The 20,131-nt window shown below is 51.8% G+C and overlaps 1 protein-coding gene across 3 annotated transcripts in view; it reads left to right on the top strand.

Moving 5' to 3' along the window:
* nkapd1 (NKAP domain containing 1) overlaps nucleotides 1-17,733 on the top strand; it is a 67,015-nt gene extending 49,282 nt beyond the window's left edge. For 2 of the 3 annotated variants that reach the window (XM_063038292.1, XM_063038291.1), the window contains exons 5-6: nucleotides 14,301-14,354; nucleotides 16,102-17,731. In XM_063038292.1, the coding sequence (XP_062894362.1) occupies nucleotides 14,301-14,354; nucleotides 16,102-16,612 (565 nt within the window). In that variant the 3' untranslated portion in view covers nucleotides 16,613-17,731. Of the gene's footprint in view, nucleotides 1-14,300; nucleotides 14,355-16,101 lie in introns of all 3 variants that reach the window. The other variant, XM_063038293.1, reaches the window with a different exon arrangement.
* Nucleotides 17,734-20,131: the final 2,398 nt, after the last annotated feature.

The raw sequence follows: 20,131 nt of genomic DNA, 5'->3' as shown, positions 1-20,131 counted from the left end.
GTATCGGAGGGGTAGGAAGGTAGGCAGAGGGGTTGGTGTGGCTCTGCTGGTTAAAAAAAATGGCATCAAATCAGTAGAAAGATGTGACATAGGGTCGGAAGATGTTAGAAACATAGAAACATAGAAAATAGGTGCAGGAGTAGGCCATTCGGCCCTTCGAGCCTGCACCGCCATTTATTATGATCATGGCTGATCATCCAACTCAGAACCCCGCCCCAGCCTTCCCTCCATACCCCCGACCCCCGTAGCCACAAGGGCCATATCTAACTCCCTCTTAAATATAGCCAATGAACTGGCCTCAACTGTTTCCTGTGGCAGAGAATTCCACAGATTCACCACTCTCTGTGTGAAGAAGTTTTTCCTCATCTCGGTCCTAAAAGGCTTCCCCTTTATCCTCAAACTGTGACCCCTCGTTCTGGATCCTGTGGGTTGAGTTAAGAAACTGCAAGGGTAAAAGGACCCTGATGGCAGTTATATACAGGCCTCCCAACAGTGTGGACCACCAGATTACAACAGGAAACAGAAAAGGCGTGTCAAAAGGGCAATGTTATGATAGTCATGGGGGTTTTCTACATGCAGGTCAATTGGGGAAAATCAGGATGGTAATGGATTTCAAGAGAGTGAGTTTGTTGAATGCCTACGAGATGGCTTTTTAGAGCAGTTTGTCGTTGAGCCTACTTGGGGATCAGCTGTACTGGCAGCAATCACAATATGATTGTGTTCGACTTGAAATTTGATCAGGAGAAAGTAAAGTCAGATGTAGCAGTCTTTCAGTGGAGTAAGGGAAATTACAGTGGTGTGAGAGAGGAGCTGGCCAAAGTAAATTGGAAGGAGCTGCTGGCAGGGATGTCAGCAGAGCAGCAATGGCCTGAGTTTCTGGGAAACATGAGGAAGGTGCAGGAAAGATGTATTCCAAAAATGAAGAAATACTCAAATGACAAAATAGTACAACCGTGGCTGACGAAAGGGAAGTCAAAGCTAATGTCAAAGCAGAAGAGAGGGCAAACAACAAAGCAAAAAACAAAGCAAAAATTAGCATGAAGGTGGAGGATTGGGAAGTTTTTAAAAACCTACAGAGAGCAACTGAAAGAATCATTAGGAGGGAAGAGATGAAATTTGAGAATAAGCTTCTACAAGTATGTAAAAAAAAATTGAAAGAGACATGAGAGTGGATATAGGACCGTTAGGAAATGAAGCCGGAGAAATAATAACAGAGACAAGGAGATGGCAGATAATAACACAAGAAATAGGAGCAGGAGTCGGCCATCTGGCCCGTCGAGCCTGCTCCACCATTCAATAAGATCGTGTCTGATCTGACCGTGGGCTCATCTCCACCCACCTGCCTTTTCCCCATAACCCTTAATTTAGATGAACTAGATGAGTATTTTGCATCTGTCTTCACTGTGGAAGACATAAGCAGTGTGCCAGATGTTGTAGAGTGTGAAGGAAGAGAAGTGGGTGCAGTTACTGTTAGAAGGGAGAAGGTGCTCAAAAAGCTGAAGGACCTAAAGGTACATAAGTCACCTGGACCAGATGAACTGCATCCTAGGGTTCTGAAAGAGGTAGCGTTAGAGATTGTGGTGGCATTAGAAATGATCTTTCAAAAATCATTGGACTCTGGCATGGTGCCAGAGGACTGGAAAATTGAAGACACGCAGTCCTCTTTTATTGTCATTTAGTAATGCATGCATTAAGAAATGATACAATATTCCTCCGGTGTGATATCACAAAACAGAGGACAGACCAAGACTGGAAAAAAACTAACAAAACCACATAACGGCGGGCGGAGAAGATGGCAGTGCACTGCGCGTGCGCAGCTCTCCGGTGAAAAATGATGTCGTATCTGTTAAATAGGGGCCGTGGACAATTTCTGATTTGATGGAGAATGGACGTGAAAGCACAGAGGAACATCTGGAGAAATTTCTGAGACGCCCGTCCGCTGCTGTCGTTACTGCGCGGTCGGGAATCTTTCGGAGGGTAGGCCTCAAAATCCCCGGCCTTGACTGCTTTCGGCGACCGAGAAAGAGGTCGAATCGCTCGGACAGAGATGGCGCTCAGCACTCGGTGTCGGAGAGCTGATCAGAGCTCGAAGTTTTCAGATGACTCAGAGTCGGACCGTGGTCGGGCATGGCAGGGAGAGTTCTTCTTCCTTCTCCCGTCTGCCTGAGATGTGGGACATTTGAGAGACTTTGAACTTTACTGTGCTCACGGACTTCTTCATCAAGCTAGGGTATTGTGCACTGTTTGTAACTATATGTTATAATTATGTGGTTTTGTCAGTTTTTTCAGTCTTGGTTTGTCCTGTGTTTTTTTTTGTGATATCACACCAGAGGAAATAATGTATAATTTCTTAATGCATGCATTACTAAATGACAATAAAAGGGGACAATGTGTCTTCATAATCTAATTATAACATATAGTTACAACAGTGCAACAATACCATAACTTGCTGAAGAAATCCATGAACACAGTAAGAAGAAGACAGCAGAAAGGAAGTTAGATCAGTTGGCCTGACCTCAGTGGCTGGGAAGATGTTGGAGTCAATTGTTAAGGATGAGGTGATGGAGTATTGGTGACACAGGACAAGATAGGACAAAGTCAACATGGTTTCCTTTAGGGAAAATCTTTCCAGACGAACCTGCTGGAATTCTTTGAGGAGATTACAGGTAGGATAGATAAAAGGGGTGCAGTGGATGTTGTATATTTGGACTTTCAGAAGGACTTTGCAAGGGGCCACACACATGAGGCTGCTCACCAAGTTAAGGGCCCATGGTATTACAGGAAAATTACCGGCGTGGTTAGAGCATTGGCTGATTGGTAGGAGGGAATGAGTGGGAATAAAAGGATCCTTGTTTGTCTGGCTGCCAGTGACTAGTGGTGTTCCACAGTGGTCGGTGTTGGGACAACTACTTTTTATGCTGTTTATCAATATTTAGATGACGGAATAGATGGTTTCGTTGCCAAGTTTGCAGATGATACGAAGGTTGGTGGAGGGGCAGGTAGTTTTGAGGAAACTGGTAGGCTGCAGAAGGACTTAGGCAGGTTCAGAGAATGGCCAAGAAAGTGGCTCCTCATCTCAGGAAAGATGTGCTGGCATTGGAGAGGGTTCAGAGGAGGTTCACAAGGATGATTCTGGGAATGAAAGGGTTATCATATAAGGAACATTTGATGGGTCTGTACTCGCTGGAATTTAGAAAAATGATGGGGGGGGCGGGATCTCACTGAAAACTTTTGAATGTTGAAAATCCTAGACAGAGTGGATGTGAAAAGGATGTGTCCCATGGTGGGGGAGTCTAGGACAAGAGGGCACAGACTCAGGATAGAAGGGTGTCCATTTAAAACAGAGATGTGGAGAAATTTCTTAAGCCAGGGGATGTGAATATGTGGAATTTGTTCCCACAAGCAGCTGTGGAGGCTGTAATTGGGCGTATTTAAGGCAGAGCTTGAGTGGTTCTTGATTGGACATGGCATCAAAGGTTACGGGGAGAAGGCCAGGGAGTGGGGTTGAGGAGGGAAGAAAGGGATCAGCCATGATTGAATGGTGGAACAGACTCAATGGGCCAAATGGCTAATGCTCCTATGTCTTAAGGTCTAAAAGGTTAGCACAACGTTATGGGCTGAATGGTTCAGTGGTTCAAGAGCCTGATGGCTGAGGGGTAATAACTGTTCCTGATCCTGGTGGTGTGGGACCTGAGGCTCCTGTACCTCCTTCCTGATGGCTGAGGGGTAGTAACTGTCCCTGAACCTGGTGGTGTGAGTCCTGAGGCTCCTGTACCTCCTTCCTGATGGTCGAGGGGTGATAACTGTCCCTGAACCTGGTGGTGTGGGTCCTGAGGCTCCTGTACCTCCTTCCTGATGGTTGAGGGGTAATAACTGTCCCTGAACCTGGTGGTGTGGGTCCTGAGGCTCCTGTACCTCCTTCCTGATGGTCGAGGGGTGATAACTGTCCCTGAACCTGGTGGTGTGGGTCCTGAGGCTTCTGTACCTCCTTCCTGATGGTTGAGGGGTAATAACTGTCCCTGAACCTGGTGGTGTGAGTCCTGAGGCTCCTGTACCTCCTTCCTGATGGTTGAGGGGTAATAACTGTCCCTGAACCTGGTGGTGTGAGTCCTGAGGCTCCTGTACCTCCTTCCTGATGGTCGAGGGGTGATAACTGTCCCTGAACCTGGTGGTGTGGGTCCTGAGGCTCCTGTACCTCCTTCCTGATGGTTGAGGGGGTAATAACTGTCCCTGAACCTGGTGGTGTGGGTCCTGAGGCTCCTGTACCTCCGTCCTGATGGTTGAGGGGTAATAACTGTTCCTGAACCTGGTGGTGTGGCTCCTGAGGCTCCTGTACCTCCTTCCTCATTGCAGCACCAATAAGAGAACATGTCCTGGGTGGTGGGGCTCCCTGATGATGGGTGCTGCTTGCTTGCAATAACACTTTGTGTAGGTGTGCTCAATGGTGCGGAGGGCTTTACCCGTGATAGACTGGGCCGTCTCCACTACTTTTTGTAGGATTTTCTGTTCCAGGGCATTGGTGTTTTCAAACCAGGCCGTGATGCAACCAGTCAATAGATTCTCCATACACGTCTGTAGAAGTTTGTCAAAGTTCTAGATGTCATATTGAGTCTTCACAAACTTGTAGGGAGGTAGAGACGCTGCTCGGACCCCGGTGAGACGGGGACCGTGCCTGTCCGAGAGTGTGAAGTCAGCAGCAGGGAACCGGGGGGGGGAGCGAGATCGACAGCGAGATCTGACGGCCGGGAAGGCGGCTCTGCCACGCTCCGTGGAGAGCGAAGGGCACGACGAGGACCAGAGGACGTCACGGTCATCCACTGCAGCCAAGGAAGACACCAGTCTGTGACGTTTGTTCGTACCGCACCGGACCCGGATCTCTGAGGTCGAGAGAGTGGAACTGCCCCAGTGCGATGGCTCAAACTTCACACAGGTCTCAAACTTCTTAAATTACGGCAGATATATTCGTTACACTGTGGAAGCTGTTGTTTTGGTTGTCCATCATACCCAACAAATGCAGGAGATCTGCGCGGGGGAGTTTCTAAGGTGGGAAAACCGTTTTACTGGGGCGGTTCCACTCTCTCACCCTCGGAAGTCCCGGTCCAGTGGTACGAACAGACGTCACAAGCTGGGGTCTTGCTTTGTCGCAGTGGGTGACCATGACGTCTTAGAAACATAGAATAGAAACGTAGAAAGCCTACAGCACAATGCAGGCCCTTCGGCCCACAACACTGTGCCGAACGTGTCCTCTGCCTGTGAAATTACCTAGCGTTACCCATTAGCCCTCTATTTTTCTGAGCTCCGTGTACCTGTCTAGGAGTCTCTTTAAAAGACCCTATCGTATCTCCACCACTGTCTCCGGCAGCCCGTTCCGCGCACTCACCACTCTCTGCGTGTAAAAAAAAAACTTGCCGCTGACAACTCCTCCGTATCAAGCAGCTTAAAACTGTGCCCTCTTGTGTTAGCCGTTTCAGCCCTGGGAAAAAGCCTCCGACTATCCACACGATTAGATTAGATTAGATTCAACTTTATTGCCCTTGTGCCGAGTACAGGTACAAAGCCAATGAAATGCAGTTAGCATCTGACCAGAAATGCGAAGAATAGTGTTATTTACAAAATAACTGTGAATAAAAAGTAAGTGCTACAGCACACAAATATAAAAGTACTGAGACAGTACAATAAGGATGCAATACTGCTTAGCGCTGTGATGTGAGGTTCAGCAGGGTCACAGCCTCAGGGAAGAAGCTCTTCCTGTGCCTGCTGGTGCGGGAGCGGAGGCTCCTGTAGCGCCTACCGGATGGGAGGAGAGTAAAAAGTCCATGGTTAGGGTGAGATGCATCCTTGATAATGCTTCTCGCCCTGCCCAGGCAGCGTTTATGGTAGATGTTCTCAATGGTGGGCAATTGGGTGCCAATAATCCACTGGGCAGTTTTCACCACACGCTGGAGTGCTTTGCGGTCCGATACGGGACAATTGCCATACCACACTGAGATGCAGTTGGTGAGTATGTTCTCAGTGGTACAGCGGTAAAAGCCCGTCAGTATCCTGGGACAGAGGTGAGCTTTCTTGATGCTCCGCAGGAAATAAAGGCACTGTTGCACCTTTTTGATCAGGATGGAGGAGTTCAGGGACCAGGTGAGATCCTCGGAAATGTGGACACCAAGGAATTTGAAGCTTGATACGCACTCCACTACAGTTACGTTGATGTAGATGGGGACGTGATTGTGGCTCCTAGCCTGCCTGAAGTCCACAATGATCTCCTTGGTCTTCTGGGTGTTAAGGGCCAGGTTGTTGTCGGCACACCACGCGGCCAGGTGCTGGACCTCGTCCCTGTAGGCCGTCTCGTCATCCCCCTCTGATCAGACCAACCACCGTGGTGTTGTCTGTGAACTTGATTATGGAGTTAGAACCATGTACAGGAACGCAGTCATAGGTGAAAAGGGAGTACAGAAGAGGGCTCAGCACACAGCCTTGAGGCACGCCGGTGTTCAGGGTGAGAGTGGAGGAGGAGAGGTTGTCTAACTTAACTGATTGGGATCTGTTAGTCAGGAAGTCCACTCTCATCATCTTATACACATCTATCAGGTCACCTCTCATCCTCCGTCGCTCCAAGGAGAAAAGGCCGAGTTCACTCAACCTATTCTCATAAGGCACGCTCCCCAATCCAGGCAACATCCCTGTAAATCTCCTCTGCACTCTCTCTATAGTTTCCATATCCTTCCTGTAGTGAGGTGACCAAAACTGAGCACAGTACTCCAAGTGGAGTAACAACATTAGCTGCAACATTACCTCTTGCCTCCTAAACTCAGTCCCATGATTGATGAAGGCCAATGCACTGCATGCCTCCTTAACCACAGGGTCAACCTGCACAGCAGCTTTGAGTGTCTTCTGGTCCTCGTCGCGCCCTTCGCTCTCCACGGAGCGAGGCAGAGCCGCCTTCCCGGCCGTCGGATCTCGCTGTAGATCTCATCCCCCCGGTCCGCCAGAGCTGACTTCACACGCTAGGCCAGGCAGGTCCCCACCTCACCGGGGTACGAGGCCCTCCGGCTACCCTCCCCTGTCGAAGCGGTGTGCCAGGGGATGGGGGGCGGCCGCTGTCGCATGCAGACAGCTACTCAGAGACACAGGTGAAGAGCTGAGGACCAAAGGCGAGTGAGCTGTCCCAGAATGGGCACGATAAGCCCCTCCACCGGAGGTGTTACCTCTCCCTGGACATCCCACACACCCGACACTGTCCCAGAATGGACAGGACAAGCCCCTTCACCGGAGGTGTTACCCCTCCCTGGACATCCCTCACACCCGACACTGTCCCAGAATGGACAGGACAAGCCCCTTCACCAGAGGTGTTACCCCTCCCTGGACATCCCACACACCCGACACTGTCCCAGAATGGACAGGACAAGCCCCTTCACCAGAGGTGTTACCCCTCCCCGGACATCCCACACACCCGACACTGTCCCAGAATGGACAGGACAAGCCCCTTCACCAGAGGTGTTACCCCTCCCCGGACATCCCCACACACCCAACACTGTCCCAGAATGGACAGGACAAGCCCCTTCACCAGAGGTGTTACCCCTCCCCGAACTTCCCCCACACACCCGACACTGTCCCAGAATGGACAGGACAAGCCCCTTCACCAGAGGTGTTACCCCTCCCCGGACATCCCCCACACCCGACACTGTCCCAGAATGGACAGGACAAGCCCCTTCACCAGAGGTGTTACCCCTCCCCGGACATCCCACACACCCATCACTGTCCCAGAATGGACAGGACGAGCCCCTTCACCAGAGGTGTTACCCCTCCCCGGACATCCCCCCACACCCGACACTGTCCCAGGATGGACAGGACAAGCCCCTTCACCAGAGGTGTTACCCCTCCCCGGACATCCCACACACCCGACACTGTCCCAGAATGGACAGGACAAGCCCCTTCACCAGAGGTGTTACCCCTCCCCGGACATCCCACACACCCGACACTGTCCCGGAATGGACAGGACAAGACCCTTCACCAGAGGTGTTACCCCTCCCCGGACATCCCGCACACCCGACACTGTCCCAGAATGGACAGGACAAGCCCCTTCACCAGAGGTGTTACCCCTCCCCGGACATCCACCCACCCCCCCCCCAACACCCCGGGTTATGACCACCTTCTTCTTAAAGGCAGCTTTTCTAAAATTGCAGACTTTTCTTTAACCGGCCGTGACAGGGAGCGATGCCATTGCCCACTTGCGGTTGCGATGGCCCGGTGCACTCTGTAGTCAGCGATCAAACACGAAACGGTTTTGTGTTTCAGTTCCTCTGTGGCTCTGTGTGTTCCATCAATTGGCAGCGGGTTCCTCCAGGTCTTGTCGAGATCAGGCGCGGCTCTCCACTACCAAACCCAGCGGAACAGTTCCTACTGACGGGAAGGGAGCAAAGGCAGGTCACTGGCACCTTAAAACCCGTCGCGCCGGGGAGATGGGGCTCGTCAGGCCGTGGTTGGCAGCTCATCTCGGAGAAAGGCGAACCGAACTCCAACCTCCGCTGCTTTGAGGCCGTATGGGGAAGTCTTTGGGAGTAAACTCCGAGGGGAAGAATCTGGAGCTGGAGGCCCTGAGGCAGTCCTGAAACAAATAAGTTACCTCAAGCAGTCTAACGGCGGTGGGGGGGGAGGGTCATCACTTCCCTCGGCTATAGGTTGACTCATTATAGACCCTAATGGCCGAGGGTAAGAATGACCTCATATATCGCTCTTTGGAGCAGCACAGTTGTCTCAGTCTGTTACTAAAAATGCTCCTCTGTTCAGCCAATGAGGCACGCAGAGGGTGAGAAACATTGTCCGGAATTGCCAGGATATTCCAGAGGATCCTTTGTTCCACCACAGCCTCCAGTGTGTCCGGTTTGACTCCTATAACAGAGCCAGGCTTTCCAATCAGTTTACTGAGCCTGTTGGCATCACCCAGTGTTGATGCCATTGCCCCAGCACACCACCGCATGGAAGATTGTACTGGTGACAACAGTCTGGTAGAACGTGAGAAGGAGAGGCCTGCACACTCCAAAGGACCTCAGTCTCCTCAGGAAATCGAGGCAACTCTGGCCCTTCTTGTACACAGCCTCTGTGTTGGTGCTCCACTCGAGTCTGTCGTCCAGGTGCACCCCCAGGTACTTGTAGGTCCTCACCACATCCACCGTCCTCACCATCAATAGTAACAGGGAGCAGTACGGGCTCAGTCTTCCTAAAGTCCATCTCCATCTCCTTTGTCTGACTGATGTTGAGCTGCAGATGATTCAGTTTGCACCATTTGACAAAGTCCTCCACCAGGGCCCCGTGTTCATCCTCCCGTCCTCCCTTTATACACCCAACTGTTGCCGAGTCATCGGAGAATTTCTGCAGCAGACGCGACTCGGTGTTGTGTCCGCCAAAGAAAGTAGGCGGAGCTTCAGTTTCAGGTCCCGTTCGCATCAAGGTGCCCCTGTTGGTTCATCACTCGGCCAGTGGCAAACTGTGGTATAAATCTAGAACTTCGCTCTCGAGTTTTCCGGAATGGCTCTAGAACCCACAGCCTCCCGCGTACCCTTGTCATTGCCCTCTCCGCGAAGGAACCATTGGATCTGGCGACACTGATCCGGAGGTGTCTCGCAAGTCAAGAATGAGGCGAGCTATTTGGTGGCCATGGCCCTCATTACAAGAACAGAAATGGCGTCTCGTCAGAAAACCAGCTCAGACTGGAGACATTTCTTCATTAATCTTTTCATTGATTTAAAAGGAATGTAAATGCAAACTAGAGGAGAATTATCTCAAATATGTACATCAATAACAATGCAAACAGAGATTGAAATAGGTATTATCAAAATCATACAGTGTTAAGCCAGTATGTAATATATAATAAAAAAGAAAACAGCAATTCTCCTCTTATCAGTTCATGAAGAGGAAAGAAAAAACTTTGAATTTTAAATGAAGGAAAAAAAAATTCCACTACAGTATACAAAAAAAAAAGGAAAAGAAAAGGACTTAAGGCATTGGTGAGGCCGAATCTGGAGTATTGTGTTCAATTTCGGTCACCAAATTACAGGAAGGATATAAATAAGGTTGAAAGAGTGCAGAGAAGGTTTACAAGGATGTTGCCGGGACTTGAGAAACTCAGTTACAGAGAAAGGTTGAATAGGTTAGGACTTTATTCCCTGGAGCGTAGAAGAATGAGGGGAGATTTGATAGAGGTATATAAAATTATAATGGGTATAGATAGAGTGAATGCAAGCAGACTTTTTCCACTGAGGCAAGGGGAGAAAAAACCAGAGGACATGGGTTACGGGTGAGGGGGGAAAAGTTTAAAGGGAACATTAGGGGGGGCTTCTTCACACAGAGAGTGGTGGGAGTATGGAATGAGCTGCCAGACGAGATGGTAAATGCGGGTTCTTATTTAACATTTAAGAATATATTGGACAGATACATGGATGGGAGGTGTATGGAGGGATATGGTCCGTGTGCAGGTCAGTGGGACTAGGCAGAAAATGGTTCGGCACAGCCAAGAAGGGCCAAAAGGCCTGTTTCTGTGCTGTAGTTTTCTATGGTTCTATGGTTCAGTCCATTCTGAGGATACGACCAGAAAAAAAAAGACTTTCTGATCAAATCTAAAACTTTGAAAAAAAACATTGGAAGAGTAATAAATCAAATCAAATGAAAATATTGAATAAAAGGTCACCAGATTTTCTCAAATTTAAAGGATGTATCAAACGTCCGACTTCTTATTTTCTGTAATCTTAAACAGGACATAATTGGAGGAGGACCAATAACAGACTGGAGACATTTCAGTGATAACAATTAACCCGTGCTGGAAAAACTTTTTTAAAAAATTCCAGAAGCAGCCATTTGTTTGGTATTGCATGGACTTGCCTGTCTCAGGGCTGGGAGTGTCTGCACCCACACCAACCCCGCCACCCACCCCCCGCCATCCCTCCCACGGCGCTCCACCCTCACCGTCCCCGACTACCCTTGCTCCCGCCAGAGTTACCAACTCGCTGTCTGCTCCACGTGGGCAAATACAGTGCTGGGCAAAAAGTTTGAAGCGACCTAGAGTTTTGCACGGAGCCGTGTGTGTGTGTGTTCTTCAGGACTTTCCCACTGTCCAGCCATTCCCATTCCCATTCCCTGTTCTGGCGTGGAATTCGGGCAGCTGCAGAGGCCAGGTCGTTGGGGGCGTATTTAAGGCGGAGGTCGATAGGTTCTTGATTGGACAGGGCGCGAAGGGCTGGGGGGAGAAGGCAGGAGAATGAAGTTGCGAGGGAAGTGGATTGGCCATGAGGAAAGGGGAGAGCAGAATTAATGGGCCGAATGGCCCAATTCTGCTCTTCTGTCTTACTGCCTCGTGTCGATCCGCGGCGGACTCTTCTGCCGTGATGAGGCCACTCTCAGGGTGGAGGAGCAACACCTCATATTCCATCCGGGTAGCCTCCAATCCGACGGCATGATCATCAATTTCTCCCGGAAATTTTTTTTCTTCTATCCCCCCCCTGCCCCCCAACTCTTCTATTCCTCGCCTGCCTACCATCTCCCCCGGTGCCCCTCCTCCTTCCCCTTCTCCCACGGTCCATTGTGCTATCAGATTCCTTCCTCTCCAGCCCTTTACCTTTCCCACCCATCACCTCCCCCTGGTGTCCCTCCTCCTTCCCTTTCTCCCACGGTCCACTCTCCTCTCCGATCAGATTCCTTCCTCTCCAGTCCTTTACCTTTCCCACCCATCACCTCCCCCTGGTGTCCCTCCTCCTTCCCTTTCTCCCACGGTCCACTCTCCTCTCCTATCAGATTCCTTCCTCTCCAGCCCTTTACCTTTCCCACCTATCACCTCCCTCTGGTGTCCCTCCTCCTTCCCTTTCTCCCACGGTCCACTCTCCTCTCCGATCAGATTCCTTCCTCTCCAGCCCTTTACCTTTCCCACCCATCACCTCCCCCTGGTGTCCCTCCTTGCCTGAAAATTTGCCTGACCTGGAACTGGGCCTCTGCTTGCTCGAACCAGACCAGGGGTTGAGTGGTCCAGAAGGCTGGCAGTTTAAGGGAAACTGTATTCTGCAGAGCCGAGTCGTTCATGTTGGGTCGAAATGCTGCTGGACCGTCGGGGTCACCAATGCAGTTGTGCTGATACGCAACGAGTGAAAGCAACACACTGAGTCGAGCAGGGTCTGGTTGAACTGTTTACTCTTTCAATCCGCGCGCGCTAAAACCCACTCCCAGCATCCCCCGCTCTTTCTGGGAGGGAGTGATGTCGACTTCCGGGCCGAGGTCTGCCCCGCACTCAGCCCTCTCGGTTGCCGCTGGTTGCGGACTCGCTCGCGACTGCTGGAGCCGGTTCGCTTGCCGCGTGGGCGAGCCGCCACAATACGCACAAATGATTCCCGGCACGGTTTGGTTGTCGTTCAGAGTGAACATCAGAATGGGGGAAGAAATGTGATCGGAGTGACTTTGACCGTGGAATGATTGCTGGTGCCAGACGGGGTGGTCTGAGTATCTCACAAACTGACCTCTTGGGACTTTCACACACGACAGTCTCTGGAGTTTATGGAAAGTTGTGCGTAAAACAAAAAAAAACACATCCGGTGGGCAGCGGTCTGAGATGTTGTGCGTTCAGAGATACTCTTCCGCACACCGCTGTTGTAACGTGCGGTTGTTCGAATTACTGTCGCCTTCCTGTCAGTCCGGCCATTCTCCTCTGAACTCTCTCATTAACAAGGCGTTTTCGCCCACTAAACTGCCACTCACCAGAAGTTTTGTTTCTGTGTTTTTTTTTGGCGTGTGCCTGCGTGTGTGCGAGTCTGCGTGTCCGTGCGTGCGTCCGCGTGATGATGGCTCTTCCATGGCTTTTTCCAAGGCGCTGAGTGAGAGAGAGACTGTGTGTCGCGCCACTCCTCACACAGATATTTTCGCAGTAGTTTTCCCTTTGTTTTACGAGGTCGAGTTGTGGTCTCGACACTCAACCCCGGCACGGGTGGAAAGCGTACTTGGGGACGGACCCGACTGGTTTGGAACCTGGGAACCTCCGCTCCTGGGTCCAGTGCCAATGTCGTTGCGCCATCAGCCGGCCCAGTTTTATTTGGACCATTCTCTGTAAACTCTTAGAGACTGTTGTGCGTGAAAACCCCAGGAAATCAGCAATTTCTGAGATACTCAAACCACCCCGTCTGGCACCGACAATCATTCCACGGTCAAAGTCACCTGGATCGCATTTCTTCCCCCCGTTCTGAGGTTTGGCCTGAACGACAACTGATCCTCTTGGCCGTAACTGCATGCTCTTGCGCATTGACTTGCTGCCACCTGATTGGCTGATTGGGTATTTGCGTTAACGAGCAGGGGATCAGGTGAACCGAAAAGTGGCCGCTGAGTTTTTGAGACTTCGATATTGGAACGTAGAGTGAAAGGACAGAATTTGCCGCTGGTGCCAAACATGGAGATGTGGAAAATGGAACGCACCAGGTCGAACCAACGGTAGTGAGCTAGAACCCGTGCAGGCAGATGGGATGAGTTTGGGTGGCATCGTGGACAGCACAGCCTGGCCTTGTGCGCGTCACTGTTCTGTGTTCTATGTACGTCCCGGGTTCCCCGTTCAATCACACCTTTCTGCGCGATGCAGAGAGAATTTTTTTTTTTTTACGGAACTATAGAAGTTTATTTACGTCGTATGTACACACGGTACAGACAGTCGATATTTATAAGACAGTAAGTGTACTCAAATTAAAACATAGTTAATACCATCTATAAAGCAGACCGTGGGAGAAAGGGAAGGAGAAGGGACACCAGGGGGAGGTGATGTGTGGGAAAGGTAAAGGGCTGGAGAGGAAGGAATCTGATCAGAGAGGAGAGTGGACCGTGGGAGAAAGGGAAGGAGGAGGGACACCAGGGGGAGGTGATGGGTGGGAAAGGTAAAGGGCTGGAGAGGAAGGAATCTGATCGGAGAGGAGAGTGGACCGTGGGAGAAAGGGAAGGAGGAGGGACACCAGGGGGAGGTGATAGGCAGGTGAGGGGAAGAGGTAGGAGGCCAGAGTTGGGAATGGAAGAAGAGGGAAGAGGAGGGTATACAACTACCAGAAGTTAGAGAAATCGATGTTCATGCCATCAGGTTGGAGGCTACCCAGACAGAATATGAGGTGTTGCCAAGTCCCTGTGGACTGATGGCGCGTGGCATATTGTCTACTGGCCGGACCAAAATAAACAACCACACTTCTGTGGTGTGAAATTCTGTCACTAAAAGTCTTGATGCTCTACGTTGGGAAGGCTTGCTTCTATCAACATCAAAGCTTAAAAAGCTGTCCTTTCTGCTTTTTGTTTTCGTACAGGTGGGGTCACAGTGGCTACAAGGAACTTTACCCAGAGGAATTTGAATCTGAGAGGTAAGTTTTAAAGCATAATTGTGCCATTAGTTTTTTTATGTTAATCATTCGGAGATGAAGCGGGTACCCGGGGCTCTTTCGGCCCTCTGAGCCTCACTGCCCAGCAACCCCGTAATCAGCAGACGATTTACAAGGACCAGTTAACCTGTTGGACTGTGGGAGGAAACTGGAGCACCCGGAGGAATCCCACGCGGGTTGGGTGGGAAGAAGGGGGAAATCCTCAGCTCCTATAGCCAAGATTCTCTCAGCGCCTAAAAATCTCTTTGGGGGGTGGCGCAGGAGATTCTGCAGATGCTGGAGATGCTGGAGCGGGAAGAAGATGCAGGGAGAACTGCAGCAAAATGCAGGGAAATCCCGGAGGAAAACCTGATGCAGTCTGCAAGGGAACTGCGACTTGGCAGAAGATTTATTTTCCAGCAAGACAGTGACCACAAGCACAAATCCAGACCTACCCAGGAATGGCTTAAAAGTAGCAAAGTTAGTGTCCTGGAGTGGCCTGTCATGGACTGTACAGCACTTTGGTCAACATGGGTTGTTTTTAACTGTGCTTTCTAGAGAAGATGGCACGACGCAGCACGCAGCGGCCACTCAGGAATGAATATCGTATTTGTGAAGTAGGATGCCGTGCACAATCCTGATTTGATGGAGACGGACGTGAGAGCACAGAAGAACACCTGGAGAAACTTCTGAAATGCCCGCTTCGCTGCCCCTGCTACTGTGCGATCGAGAATCTCCGGAGGGGAAGGCCCCAAATCCTCGGCTTTGCCTGTTGCCTGTTGCCGGGGCCGGGGTCGAAGCGCTCGGCAGAGATGGTGCTCGGTGCTCGATGTCGGAGAGGTGGGTCGCAGGCTCGGTGTTTTTCAAACCGGACTCAGAGTCGGACTGTGGTCGGAGTCGGACTGTGGTCGGAGTCGGACTGTGGTCAGGTGCTTCCGGGATGCTGCATCGGCAAGTTTGCGGTGCTGGAGGTTCACCGTCTGCGTGAAATGATGGGACTTTCGAGAGACTTTGAGACTTTTACTGTGCCCACGGTCTGTTCTTTATCAAATTACGGTATTGCTTTGCACTGCTGTAACTATATGTTATAATTATGTGGTTTATGTCAGTTTTTAAGTCGGTTTATCATGTGTTTTCGTGATATCATTCTGGAAAAACATTTTATCATTTCTTAATGCATGCAATACTAAATGACAATAAAAGGGGACTGCGTGTCCTCATAATCATAATTCGTTAGATACACTCAGTTTCGTTTCGGAAAGGGTTTATCAGCCACTTATAAGTGACTTATAGTTGACTTATCACCTATATTCCAGTTGTGATTAACACCCCCCACCCCCATCGTCCAGTCTGTAAGAATATTGTCGATATTAAACCGGTCTGCAGTGCAAAACGAGATGGGGACCCCTGTTTTACAATGCTCACGTCATTGCAATATGAATATTACCCAGTAGGGGGCGCCATGGTCACGTGACTATGGCCGTGCCAGCTAGCGGCTTTAATCCGCCACTGTCCTAAAGGAGTCTGTGCCTCATCCCTTCGTTATGTGGGTGCGTGCCGGGGTGGTGGTGACAGAGGCAGATACTTCGGGGGTGTTAGATAAACATGGATGAAAGAAAAGCGGACGGGGAAGGGTCGGATTGAGTTTGGGCACAGCATTGTGGGCCGAAGGGACCGTACTGTGCTGGCGAGTTCTCTGCCCAAAATAATAAAAGAAGAAAATTGACCCGTCTTTATTTTAAATCCGCAGTGACCACAGTGACAGCGAGGAGCTCCCGGCCAACGGGGCGAAGCCGGCGCCCGCCAAGCCCCCGGAGCCGGCCTCCCGGAAGCGCAAGCGCTCGAGTAAAGCCAGCAAGAAGAAGCGCAAGAAGAAGTCGAGGAAGAAGCTGCGGCGGAAGAGGAGCCTGCGGAGTGGCGGGTCCTCCAGCGACGGGGAGAGCTCGGCGGCGGAGGAGGAGGGCGCCGATCGCGGGAGGAGGGCCAAGGCCAAGAAGAAACGGCGGCGGAAGGAGGCCAGGGGGCCGCCCCTGGGCCCCGGCGAGAGCGGCTCGTCGCCCGGCCGCGGCTCCGACACCAGCGGTGAGGACGAGAGCGGATCCCGGAGCCGGCTAGGCGAGAGGAGGAAAGGGAAGCGGCGGGGGAGCGCTCCCAGGGAAGGGGGCGACCAGGAAGCGGGGGGCGGCAGGAGGAGGCACCGGAACTGGAAGCTTGCCCGGAACGACACCTCGGACGACAGCGGGGACGACGACTTGAATTAGGCGACCCCCCGCCCCCCGCCCCAGCTCGTGATCCCCGGGGGATGTCGCTCCTCGCGGCCGGAGCCCAGCAAGGGGAGCCGGGCCGGGAAAAAAATCAGGTGGACTGAAAATGATGCGGAGCTGGCCCTGTCCGGGGCCTCTCGGGCTGCTGCCGCCTTTTCCTGGACCTTACACGGGGCGCAGTTCCCTACTTTTGACACGGGGTGTCAGAGCCTGGGTGTTGGGGGGATGTGGGGATGGACTTGTGCAAAACAGCGCTTCACTTGCTGGTCTGCTGGCTGCCGTTGGCGGGTGGCATACCACGACCGCGGGAGGAACTGGGCAGATGGCGGTACGAACTTTGCCTCTGTACACATCCCGGCCCTTCGGAGCAGGCCAGCGCGAAAGGTGCCGCACGTGGTTCAGGTTTTCCCGTCGGCTGCTACTTTGCCTGCCCGGGGGGAGCGAGGGTCTGTCTTCAACACGCCCAACCTGTGACTCCCCCACCTCACCTTCCCCCCAACCCCCGGCTCCTGTGTGAGCCTGTAATTCTGCCAGACCCCCCCTCCCCCGCCCCCCCGAGGAGACGTGCGAAGTGAAATTACATCAGAGGAGCATAGAGTTTAATTGTCACGCACAGGAATGCAGCCAAATGATACAGCATTCGTCAGGGGTGGGGGGTCACGGTGCAGATCGCAGAACCGACAGTCACCCACAGCGTGTGTAATTATGGTATAGTCAAAAAAAAATGCACAGATGCAAAATATGTACGTATACAGCCCAAGTCCCTGAGTGACATTGGCTTCGACAAAAAGCCTCTGCTTTTTGCATCCGCACAGCGGAAAGCAAATGTGATCCAGCTCGTTTTCCACCGAGCCCAGTGGGTCCCAGGGCAACACCCCCTCAAAATCCTGGGGGTAGTTCAGAGCTCAGCAGGGCAGGCAACATCCAAGGAAACTTTATAAGAAAATGGGCGACGTTTCTTGGGATGGGAAAGGTGAAGGGCTGGAGAGGAAGGAATCTGATCGGAGAGGAGAGTGGACCGTGGGAGAAAGGGAAGGAGGAGGGACACCAGGGGGAGGTGATGGGTGGGAAAGGTAAAGGGCTGGAGAGGAAGGAATCTGATGGGAGAGGAGAGTGGACCGTGGGAGAAAGGGAAGGAGGGGGGACACCAGGGGGAGGTGATGGGTGGGAAAGGTAAAGGGCTGGCGAGGAAGGAATCTGATCGGAGAGGAGAGTGGACCGTGGGAGAAAGGGAAGGAGGAGGGACACCAGGGGGAGGTGATGGGTGGGAAAGGTAAAGGGCTGGCGAGGAAGGAATCTGACGGGAGAGGAGAGTGGGAAGGAGGAGGGGACCTAGAGGGGTTGGAGGCGAAGAGGTGAGAGGCCAGGACGGGGAATAAGGGGAGGGGGAAAAGAAAACTAATACTGGAAGGAGAAACCTATGTTCATGCCATCAGGTTAGAGGCTACCCAGACGGAATACGAGGTGTTGCCAAGTCCCTGTCGACTGATAAAACAAGAGAATATCTGCAGATGCTGGAAATCAGAGAGAGAGGGACACACACAGACACACACACACACACACACACACACACACACACACACACACACACACACACAGATACACACAGACACACACACACACACACACACACAGACACAGACACACATGGACCCCGCAGTCAGCACACACACAGACACAGACACACATGGACCCCGCAGTCAGCGCTAATTGGGAGTCCACTTCAGATAATTACAGCGGGATGAAACCCTTGCCAGTCAAAATAAACTTGACAAGATGACACAGAAAGCACAAGGACTTCACCACTCTTGGCAAGACGGACAGCAACTTACAAGCACCGGTTAAAGGCCGGCAGAGCTCATAACACCTAGATGCATAAAATATTCTTCTCTCAGATATTAGAGATCACACAAAATGCTGGAGGAAGTCAGCAGGTCAGGCAGCATCTATGGTGAGGAATAAACACAAGAGATTCTGCAGATGCTGGAAATCCAGAGCAACACACAAACACACACACACACACACAAATATACACACAGACACACACACACACACACAGACACACACATACACACACACACATACAGACACACACACACACAAACACATACATACAGACACACACACACACAGACACGCACACAAACACACACACACACAAACACAGACACACACACACACATACATACAGACACACACACACACAGACACACACAAACACACACACACACAAACACAAACAGACACAGAAACATACACACAGACACACACACACTCACACACACACACACACACACACAGGAGGAACTCAGCAGGCCAGGCAGCGTCTCTGGAAAAGAGTGAACAGTCGACGTTTCGGGCTGAACCCCTTCACCAGGGCTTGTCCTGCCGAAACGTCGAGTGTTCACTCTTTTCCAGAGACGCCGCCTGGCCTGCTGAGTTCCTCCAGCGTCTGGTGTGCGTTACCCTGCAGACTGACGGTGCATGGCGTGTTGGTTGCTGGTCTGGCCGAAATCACCCACCTTCTGTGAGTGTGAATTTCTGCCTTGGCGCTCTGGACCGGAATCAATGTTAATATCAAAGCTTAAAGCTCCTGAAATTGCTCCCGTTGATTAGGCGTACAGTGGAAAGTGTTAAGTCGTTGCCTTTCCCTCTACCACCGCCCACCCCCCCCCCCATCTCATTCAATTAACGACTTTTACCAACTTAATTATTCCAGTTTTCGTTCCTGGTCTATATTCTTCGCGAAATGGAAAGATTCCTCCTGGGCAAAAGCTGGTGAGGTGGTAAATGCCGGGGAGCACCTTGCTTTAAAAGAATATATATATATATATATATATATCCAAGGCACTTGGGTTTGTTTCGCACCCACCGTGGGCAAAATGGTGCGGTTTTAACTGCTGGCGGGTTCTCTCTCTGTGTCCAATGTAGCAGCGTCCGGAGTGTGAGGACCGTACGGGTCAGCCCCCAACCCGATGCCCCGCTGGTCGAAAGCCACGGCTGCCTCTCTCGACGAGGGATCCACCAGTTGGATTTTCCAGCAAGCGCCCCCCCCCCCCCGCTCTCCTCCACCGGTTGTAAAGAGGAGACTCCGCGCAGGTTAGCTGAACGTTTTAGAAAGATCGATGGCCGGAGAGCAGGGACAGCGCTGATGCCGACCGCTCCCCCCCAGTCGGAGAGATAGGGGCGGCCGGGTGGCGCAGCAGTGATCTGAGTTCAGTTCCTGGCTCCTCTCTCAGGAGTTGGTGCACTCTCCCCGTCACTGCGAGGGCTTTCCCCCTCCGAGCCAGCAACAACTGGTAACCCCAGCCTAATCACAGGACAGCTTCACCCTGACCTGTTAACCTGCTGCAGTCTTTGGACTGAGGGAGGGACCCGGGGCCCCCGGCGGAAACCCACGCATTCCGCCGGGAGGCTCCCTGCGGAGGAAGCCGGGAATAAACTCCCGACGCTGCGAGCTGTAACAGCATCGCCCCGATGATTCTGGGCTAGCCATGAGCGTTGGCCCCACCGCGC

This window comes from Mobula hypostoma, chromosome X2, assembly GCF_963921235.1.
Source record: "Mobula hypostoma chromosome X2, sMobHyp1.1, whole genome shotgun sequence".
Taxonomy (NCBI): domain Eukaryota; kingdom Metazoa; phylum Chordata; class Chondrichthyes; order Myliobatiformes; family Myliobatidae; genus Mobula; species Mobula hypostoma.
The sequence above is the reverse complement of the archived record's forward strand: the minus strand, read 5'-3'. Positions and strand labels throughout refer to the sequence as shown.